This window comes from Propithecus coquereli, unplaced genomic scaffold (genome assembly GCF_000956105.1).
Source record: "Propithecus coquereli isolate 6110/MARCELLA unplaced genomic scaffold, Pcoq_1.0 Scaffold71, whole genome shotgun sequence".
Classification (NCBI taxonomy): domain Eukaryota; kingdom Metazoa; phylum Chordata; class Mammalia; order Primates; family Indriidae; genus Propithecus; species Propithecus coquereli.
The window spans coordinates 12275916-12286403 of NW_012153174.1; the positions used below are offsets into that span (position 1 = coordinate 12275916).

The 10488-nt window shown below is 34.9% G+C and overlaps 1 protein-coding gene across 5 annotated transcripts in view; it reads right to left on the minus strand.

The window, feature by feature from the left end:
- Positions 1-3380: 3380 nt before the first annotated feature.
- RB1CC1 (RB1-inducible coiled-coil 1) overlaps positions 3381-10488 on the minus strand; it is a 90220-nt gene continuing 83112 nt past the window's right edge. For 4 of the 5 annotated variants that reach the window (XM_012661441.1, XM_012661438.1, XM_012661439.1 and 1 more), the window contains 4 exons: positions 10167-10225; positions 8330-8466; positions 5363-5433; positions 3680-4654 (listed from right to left, as the gene is read on the minus strand). In XM_012661441.1, coding sequence (XP_012516895.1) covers positions 4577-4654; positions 5363-5433; positions 8330-8466; positions 10167-10225 — 345 coding nt within the window. In that variant the 3' untranslated portion in view covers positions 3680-4576. Of the gene's footprint in view, positions 4655-5362; positions 5434-8329; positions 8467-10166; positions 10226-10488 lie in introns of all 5 variants that reach the window. The other variant, XM_012661440.1, reaches the window with a different exon arrangement.

Here is a 10488-nt window from a genome sequence, read left to right on the forward strand (position 1 = left end):
AAAAAAAAAAAAAAAGCTCCCCCCCCAAAAACAAAAAGACTAATTACAAAGCTACACTAATCAAAACGCTGGTTGTACTGTTATTCATTTGTTATATAAGAATAGTGTCTTCAAATGGTGCTGGGATTACTGGGTATTCACATGCAAAAGGATGAAGTTGGACCCCTATGTCACACCACATAAAAAAAATTTACTCAAAACGGATCAACAACCTGAATATGAGAGAATACTATAAAACTCTGAGAACACATGGGTAAATCTTCATGACCTTGGATTTGGCAATGGACTCTTAAGACACAAACAACATGAGCAAAAAAGAAAAAAATAGGTAACGTGGGCTTCGTTGAAATAAACTTCTGTGCATCCAAGCAGATTGTCAAGAAAATACAATCTAAAAATGAGAAAATATTTGTAAATCATGTGAGTTTAGAATAAAGAAAATATAAAAAGCTCTTATCAAAAAAACCCTTAAAAATGGGCAAAGAGCTTGAATAGCTATTTCTCCAATGAAGACACTCAAATCACCCACAAGCACATGAAACACCCACTAGAATGGCTGTAATTTAAAAAAAGGTGGGGGGATAAGTGTTAGGAAGCATATGAAGAAATTTGAACCCTCATACATTGCTGGCGGAGTGTAAAATGGTCCAGTCACTGTAGAAACAGGAACCCAAACAGACACATGTACACACATGTTCACAGCAGCACTACTAACTATAGCCAAAAGGTGAAAAAACCAAAATGCCGACCAACAGGTGAATGAATAACAAATTATGGCATACATAAGATGGAATATTATCTAGCCATAAGGATGATGTATTGACATCATTCACTTTCAAATGGTTAACTTTGCGTGAATTTCACTTTAATATAAAAAATGAAACAAAAAAAGTCTGGATAATTTCCAGTATTTCATAAAAGTTTGTAATTCTGTATTAATTCTCACCTACCTATTTTCTGGATGTAGGGTGGAAGTATAGAGCTCACAATTACCTATTTAATGCCCTACTCTTGAATATGAGGGGACAAGCAAGGATCATTGGACATTTGAGGATCACTTCCATCATGAAATAAAAAGATCAAAGTTAATTAATGAAGGGGGAAAAAGGCCTTGGGAAACAATACAGGGGAGAGAAGAAAATGTTAGGGAAACACTAATTTGTATCTTCAGAAATTTGAAAAAATAGTGGATCTACAGGATTCATGAAAAGGTGATTAGCACTCTTGAAAGTTAAAGCCACAACCGCTAACATAAAAATTAAATGGAATAGTTTAAAAGAAACATCGAGAAAATTCCTAGAAAAAAATATTAGATGGAAAACAGAAGATAATATAGTAAGAAATTTTTTGAAAATCCCCTTAGTGCTGCAGGACATGCAAGTCTAGGTTACAAGGGTTCACTGACTGCCCAGTAGCAAGAATGGCTGGGGTTGGGAATTGCAAGACATTGTATCACATTATTTTATAATACCAGAGCTAAAAACCAGCTCCTAAAAATTTCTGAGGGGTATGGAGGTGGTGTAGGATACAATATATAAATGAACACAGATGGAATGATCACATTTCTAAAAAATAACCTGGATGACAGAAGACAATGAAAACAATAAGCAAAAAAGCAAAAAGCTATATCCAGTTAAACCATCCATCAAGTGTGAGACTATTAATTTGCAGAGATTCAGAAAATTTCTCTAATTTTTTCCTAAGTTATCTGATCATAAACTTCAGCAAGAGAGAGAAGAGAGCCCACGAAACAGTGGCTTTTTAACAAAAACATTAAGTCCTAAAATATGAAAAGTAGGCTTAGAGAGCAATCAGATGTTTGAAGCAGAACTAATGGCTTCAAAATGGAGGTCTCTGAGAAATGTGACTTAATAAAATATAAAGAAACATCTGAAAATATTAAAGCTATAATTATGAGATAATAACACAGGGAAAAAACCCCCAAGATCTTCAAACAAAAATTCATGGGCCGTACAAGAAATGTAATCAGAGTTCAGGACTTGGCTCAGGAGAAAATAATGAATCGTTACAATGCAAGTCCTAATGAGCACACTCGAAAGTAATACGTTATGTAGAAAAGACGGAAGTGGGGAATAAGTTTATAAAAGAAATAAATCTTCCTGTCACATGAGAAAGTAAATAAAAATACGAATTGATTTATCAAGAATTATCAGTATAGTCATCTAAAAATGGCTAATAAAGTAGCTGTCTCTAGGTGGCAAAATTAGGAAAGAGGACAGGGATCTTGAGGTATATTATTATTTTGAAACAATGTGCATGTTTTGCACCTTCATAATTTTTAAATCAATAAAAATGACAGTCTATATGATTTTTTTGCTTATTCTGTTCTTAGTATATCGTTACCTTCTCCAAAACAAATCTGTATAACTCATGTGTATTTAAAGTTTATTTGCAGGCTGGACCCAGTGGCTCGTGCCTGTAATCTCAGCACTCTGGGAGGCCAGACAGGCCAGAAGTTCGAAACAAGCCCGAACAACAAAACCCTGCCTCTACCAAAAAAAGAAAAAATCAGCTGGGCAAGATGGCATGTGCCTACAGTCCTTGCTTCTCAAGAGGCTTAAGTGGGAGGATCACTTGAGCCCCCCAGAGTATGAGGCCGCAGAGTATGGGCTATGATCCTGCCACTGGACTCCATCAAGCCTGGGCAACAGAGCAAGACCCTGTCTCTAAAAATAAAAGTTTACTTGCAGTAATAAATGTGATTTAAATATTCATTCGTGTAATAAAGAAAGCTGTATTTCTATTGGAGTCTGAATTGTCAAATCCAGAGCTGCAAGTCATTCTGATGCCAAAGTTCATGGTATATTATCTTGGATTATCCAAAACAAAGAACTCATTTGATGAGTTTCGATTTCCAAGTTTCATTTTTCTCCTTTTTAACTAAGAAAATTACTTGTTTTTTGTTTTATAAAGATATATGTGAATTAGTACTGACAGCAGTATAAAAATAGGATATAAACAAAGCTACAAGCAACAACATACAACAGCAACATTAATGAGATGATGAATATGATGTCAGGTGTCACAGCTCACTATAATTCCAGAGCACAATAATCATATATTAAATTTGAAGGGTACCCATGAAGTCAAAATGGGCTACCTGGAAAATTCCTTTAGACCCAAACCAAGTCTGCTTAACAAAACCACTCTCTATATAAAGTAACTTATTGCTTTGGTAGTCTTTGCATAAAGATGTCATGGAAGGACTGAATAGAAACATGTGAAATCATTTGTTCATTTATTCATTAATGTTGTCAAATTCAGTTTTCTATACACTATGATGTTTATTCCATTTTTTATACTATTAGATGTACATATTTAAAAAAATATTTAACTTATTTTTATGAAGAAATTAAATATTTTCTGAAAAAGAATCATTTTATTATCGTTCTCTAGCAACAAACCTGAAACAAGTCTCATCCAACTTAACTAACTCATTTAAATACTTTTACTTAATGGCAACTTCTCTAAAGTTCTAGTTTACACAATTCTATTCTACATAACACTGTTTTTACCCTGTTACATAGTATATAGTTAAAGAACATTTTTGTAATAAACATGTTTTTCTCTTTGATATGGTACAGAACAATTTTTTCACACTTCCCAGCAATCACTCAAATATATTAAAAAATGTATCCTTCTTTAAAAGGCACACACATTTACAGGTTGGAATCTTTATTGTTTTAAAATTGTATAGGTCTTTTACAATACAATATTTTGTTACTTAAATGACCTCTAAATGGTTAATGTACAATGAATATCTTTTTTTCTGAAACTCAACCATGAATTACGATTTCATCAATATGATTATTCTAAAGAGTCATAAAGACGGTGGGAAGATTTGAGTGCGGCATTTGAAACAGTCAATGGCATAGACTCTTCTTCCCTTTAGAACCCAGATGACCGAACCACTGAAAGTGCTTTTGAAGACTGCTGATTATTTATGGCTGATCTTAAAATCAGCCAATCAAATTACAGTTCCTTTTTTTTTTTAAATATCAAAGGGCATTTAAAAAAATAAATGAAACAATTTGCTCTAGTAATCTACTGAGGCAAACTCAAAATTATGATTATCTGCATGCAATAACACTCCTCTTTAAATAGTTTTGAAGAATTTATACATTTTTATAAAGAATGTGTTAAAGAGTGCAAGTATTCTGATATTGGTTTCACAAAAGGACAAATGCTGGTAATAACAACTAACATTTAACATCTAAGTTCAAGCTAATGTATACTTAACAGGCAGTTAATATGGCTAATCATAGGCCACAATGCACAAGGTATGCCCTTTGAGAAAATGAGCTAGTTTGGTCCACATTTCTAGAGTTGTCTGGGTAAAAAAAAACAAAACCAAAACCATTTCAATTCGGCCAAGGGTTCTGATGAATTTATTATCCCTAAAATGTAGCCAGTTAAAAAATAAATGAAGTACACCAATGAAGTATATTGTCACACTGACTTTTGCATAAAAAGATGGCCTGCTGTTTTTGGAGTGATGGATGAGCAGTGTAAGATAAATCAGAAAAATGTCATAAAACATTAATTTCTTGAGAAATTATACTTTCTTACTCCATGACACGGCTTTCACTCTGTAAAACTTTGTCCCCAAAGGAACTTTAAATCTGTTTTGTGCCTAAGAGGGAAAGAAAAAAGGGAATCATTTGAATGATTAAACCGAATCACACAGATACCCTCCTATCATAGTACTCATTGCTAGAATATGTGGGGTGGGGAGAGTTGGTGTGGCAAAGTCTTCATCAAACTACACAGGCTCCAATCCTCAACACAGAGCAACTAATAATGATGGAAGACAAAATTCAGTAGCCACTGCTAAAGAACATAATACAAAGCAAGTCATAAGTATCAAGAAACCTCCGTACTATACAGTTCAAGTTCTATTAGTATTCTGTAGCCCGAGGCCCCAAATTACAGTGAGTCAGGAAGAATGTTTAGTAGATCTCATTGATTCTATAGCAATGATATTGTTGATATTACAATCATGTCCATTTTTAAGCCAAACATGTCATGCTATCTTTCTTCAATCAGGGTAGTATACAGAAATAAGAAAACATCAACTCGACCTACAAACAGAATTCACTTTTTGTCATCAGTTATGCAGGGTTCATTTTTTACACATAAGTTACCCTGGTAACTTCATAGTTACAGAAAAGAAAGCGGGTAGTACTTTTTCTATGTAGGTTGACAGATTGTTGGCAAACTTCCTCTACTATTTAAAGACAACATAAATACTTAGAAGGCCAAAGACAAAGATTTCTATATAAAGCAGTATGCAAATCATCTTTATAATTCATAGGCTTATATCACATGATGTAGTTTTTACCTTTTTGGCTTGACAATATTCCTTTTCCATCACTTTTCCAAGTACCCAGGGTCTTCTAGTTGCACCTGAAGCTAATGAATCAAGTAGTTAATTTCTTTTTGAAAGTAAGGTTATAATTATTAATGAAAACATAACTGTCAGAATGAAAACAGACTAATGAAGTTCTCATGAGTGAAAGAATATGTAAAACTTTTAAAAACCGCTGATACCACTGAATTTCAATTTATAAAATAACGCTGAATTCATGTTACTTTCAACCAGTAATATGTGGGTGGCTTTTATTACTCATTAACTAAATACATACGGCATGTCAAATCACAGAGCTAACATAGTTCAGGAAATACTAATAATCTAAGTACAAACCACGAACAAATAAATCTAGGAATTCTAGGCTAATTCAACAGTGCCATCTACTGAAAGAACAAGGATGACCAATTCTAGTTTTGAAAGCAGACGAAATGTCTTTGCTAGGCGATTTTTGAGGGCCAGTGCTTTCACAGCACAAATCTTCAAGGGCAGGAACTGACTTTCCCACATCTGTAGGCCACAGTGCCTGGCATGGCAGTGTGTACACAGTTGTAAATCAACTAAGAAGGGTTAAGAATCAAAGAAAGCCTAGGTTTAGAAGGGTGGTACTTGTGTGAAGGGAAGATGGAAACGTGGGAGAAGATATGTGAGACGAGAAGGCCAGTCCTCCTAGAGCCAAAGTGTCACAGGCTCAAGGAGTAAATATTCATTTTCATTTTAAATTCATCAGAAGAGAAGCTGCCAAATTGAAGTTGATTTCAAAAGTATTCAGCCAGGCCGGGTGCGGTGGCTCATGTCTGTAATCCCAGCACTTTGAGAGACCAGGTGGCAGGATCTCCTGAAGCTGGAAGTTCAAAACCAGGCTGTGCAACAAAGTGAGACTCTTGTGTCTACAAACTTTAAAAAAAAAAAACCTGGGCATGGTGGCACACATCTTCAGTCCCAGTCAATTGGGAGGCTGATGTGGGAGGACTGCTTGAGCAATTCATTGTAAGTCAGGGACCCTTTGTATTCTGCTTAGGCTAAGGCCTCTGAGATTCCCAACAGAAGACATAACTGATTTTTATTCCACAAAAATAACTTGGCAAGATATACATGAAGGTTAGCCTGAATAAATCATCAGAAATGAACCTTAAGGATATAGAATATGAAAAATATACTGAAGAGTAAAATAGCACTGCACAGCCAGTTCATAATGTCTAAAAAGAATCATCAAAAACAAAATGCTTGCATTATGCCAGGAGCAATGTGTCCCACCACCACAGGCACAAACCACTCTAGTGATATACTCCCTTCTAGGGTGACAACACAGGAAAAGCATGACCCCATCCCATCCTGTTATATATTTTTCTTTTTTCTTTTGTTTTTTTGAGACAGAGTCTCACTCTGTTGCCGGGGCTAGAGTGCCATGGTGTCATCCTAGCTCACAGCAACCTCAAACTCCTGGGCTCAAGCGATCCTTCTGCCTCAGCCTCCCAAGTAGCTGGGACTACAGGTATGTGCCACCACGCCCGGCTAATTTTTTCTATATATTTTTAGTTGTCTGATTACTTTCTTTCTATTTTTAGCAGAGAGGGGTCTCGCTCTTGCTCAGGTTGGTCTCAAACTCCTGAGCTCAAAGGATCTGCCCGCTTTGGCCTCCCAGAGTGCTAGGATTACAGGCGTGAGCCACCATGCCCGGCCCCTTGTTATGTATTTTTCGAAGGGAAAAGAGGGGTGTTATTTATAGTTAAGTAAGATTGTTAAATAAATTCTTTCCTGCAGGATTTGGGAGAGCCTTTAAAATGGTAACAATAGGCTGGGCAAGGCAGCTCATGCCTTTAATCCCAACACTTTAGGAGGCCAAAGTGGAAGGATGACTGGAGATACGAGTGTGAGGTATTATGTGTTTGCCTAGATATCTGCACATACACAAATGACACAAATAGAGCAAAATGTTAATAAAAAGTGAAGCTGGTTAAAAGTATATAGGTCTTCTTTGTACTATATTAATTTTTCTAACTTTTTTCAAAGTTTAAAAATCATTTTCAAATAAAAAGTTTAAACAAATGAAAAAGAAAAAAAACCTGCAAAAAAACCCTAAAGAAAATGTCAAATTCATTATTTTCAAGGTAAAAAAAAAAAAAATACTGAGTAAAAATAGTGAATTGTAAGGTTATCTTATTTTTCATGGTTACATGACTACTGTATTATAGACATTAAATAGCCCACCAGAAATAGCCATGATGAAGTTGTCTTGGGACACTGGCCTACGTCAAGAATAGGTATTTCACTCTGTTCATAAGTCATTCCATTAGGAACATCAATCTAAATGGAAATATGTTTGTTTTTTCTTTAAATAATTCTACTAAGGCTAAGTATACCACAATATCTATTTTGTTCTTTTTGAGTTCTTTAAAGATCAAATAGATAACAGACATTGTTACTTAGTACATATTAACAAAGCTTATGGCATTACCAAAAAAAAGTGTTGACCAGTATAATGAAAAATAAGGTAGGAACACAGGATGACAAATAGGATAGAAAAAATATTTTATAATTTAAGAAAACTAATTTTTTGGCCAAAAAATGGTAATGCCTTTATAAACAAATAAGTGTGTATTAAGTTTGAACAGGTTGCACATGAGAATTTTGATAGCATAATTCTGTAATTGCTAGGGTATGAGATGTCTGAATCATCACGTATTCTGATCAATTCATTCATTGTATAAACTAATTTCGAAGTGTCAATAGAACACATGAAAATAATCTGGATGATACAAATTTTATAAAAAACAGATTAAGCAGAGCTCCCCCTTAGTGACTTAATTCTGATTAATTATATCAGACAGATATATCAGACAGCAGGGAAAAAACATCTTTAATATATTTCCTCCACTCCAGTTTTAATATTTAATGATGCTTTTATATAATGACAGTTTTATATTTAATGACACTTACCACCCTCACCTGGTTTGAGATCCAGGGCAGGCAAAGATTCTGAATGCAGAAAATATAAAGTAGGACTAACAGTAAATAGGACATAATTGTCGTGGCGTTCATCTAGGATGATGAGCACCAAATCTCCCACCTGAAAACTGAACAAAGAAATGTAATTTTACTGACCCACAGAGAGTTACTATCACTTCCCCTATTCTGAAAACTTAAGTATATATTCTACAGTGCTCAACTACATATTAAAATATTAACGCAACATTAAATTTCACATTTACATGATACTCTTTTTGTGCTTTGCCCAGCTCCTAATGAGACTCTGGTCATACAAAAATGTGCAAAAGATAATGCCACCAACTGTCAAAAACCTGAAGTTTCCTTAATAAAGCTTCCATTATCTAATATTAAAAAAAAGAAATAAAAAAAATTGCTCAGATGAGGGGCAGAAAAAACCACTCATAGTTCATCCAGTCACAGGAAGATTTTTTCCTAATCTTTCATTTGACATCACAAAACATAAATTCAGACAGTGTCAAAGAAAGAACTAGATCCTGTTGCTCCAGCTTCCAAGTGTAGTGCTCTTCAGTTTAGAAGCAGCAGCAATTGAACTAGGTCCATAAGCCAGATACTTAATTAGGTCTAAACAAGTCAATGGATGTCACTGGCTTAGGGTATAGGCCTGAAAGAAGGGAACAAGGAAAGAAACAAGTAGGTGCAACTGCCCACATGCCTAAGTGGTGTCTGTCTCTTTAAAGCCTTCTTAGAACTATTCCTCAAACATCAATAGGCCTTGAAAATTAGTCTCGGATTTCTTAGCTGTCAAGATCATTTAATTTAGCAGGTCCTACACCTAATCATCAAAATCAGCTGGGGAGACTTTTAAAGTACGACAGACTTTTATGCATTAATTGATTATCCTACAAATGCTTACTGCCTACTGAACAACAACGTGGCAGGCACTGTTTTGGCTCCAAGACCAAAAGCTAATACTGTAAAAGGGGGAGATACGGCCTCTCTGAGGCAGGTTTTTTTTTTTTTTTTTTTTAACACTCATCTCTCTTTAATCTTCTAAAGGCCATAAATGAACTTCCCGCTGATGTAACATACAGCTGGTAAAGAGAGATATCACTCCGCCCTCTCAAATCACTGAGAGAAGATCAAATTTTAATGAGATGTGAAAGGTCAGAACCACAGATATCTGACAAGCAAAAATTTGGTCAACAAATTTAGATATAATATTAAAGGTCTTTAATTTCCACTACCTTCCTGTCAAGTATAAAAAACTGACCACTATTCATGAGTTGCTAACAATGCTTTTCTTTATTACTCCAGATCTCCTTTCAAATAACCCAAACCAAAGAAAAATTACTATGGGGTAATCTGGTCTAGGAAAATTGACTATTAAACTATTCAACTGGTAAGTTTCATAGTGTATTATTTATTTGTTAACATCAATAAAATGAAATCTGAAAAATAAAAATGAGGAAATATTGCAACTTAAAAACAAATCAAGACTCTCCAATATAACATGAAAAAGGAGATAAATGGGATTTAAAAGAGGTGGTAAACTGAAAATCAACTAGAGTAAAGAGGCTTCCAGGACATTTATGTGAATTGTAAAGCTATAGTAGGAATGTTTTGAAATGCAATCCTAATACTTCCAAGATAACAATTTAGAAAAACCTTGTCTTCCAATAAAAACCTTTTACTACACTGACTACAAAACACCCAGCTCAGTAGACAGAGCCCTGAAGGATTACTGCCACTGAAATACACTATTAACAATACAGTTCAGCAAATTCTTTTCACAGAAAAAAAGAATAACCCAAATTAAAATACTTACTCTCTAATAGCTATCTTTTCAGAATGCCTTGAAGATACTGAAGACATGCTCTGAGACATCTTAAAAAAAAAACAAAACAAAAGAACAGTTTATGAACCTTTTACAATGTGAGCACCACATACATCCACTTACTAGGTACTTAATTGCAAAAATTTCTTTCAGTGTTTTGTTCACTCAAGCCTGTGCCCCAGTTTTTTTTTTTTTTTTTTGAGACAGAGTCTCACTGTGTTGCCGGGGCTAGAGTGCTGTGCCGTCAGCCCAGCTCACAGCAACCTCAAACTCCTGGGCTCAAGCGATCCTCCTGCCTCAGCCTCCCGAGTAG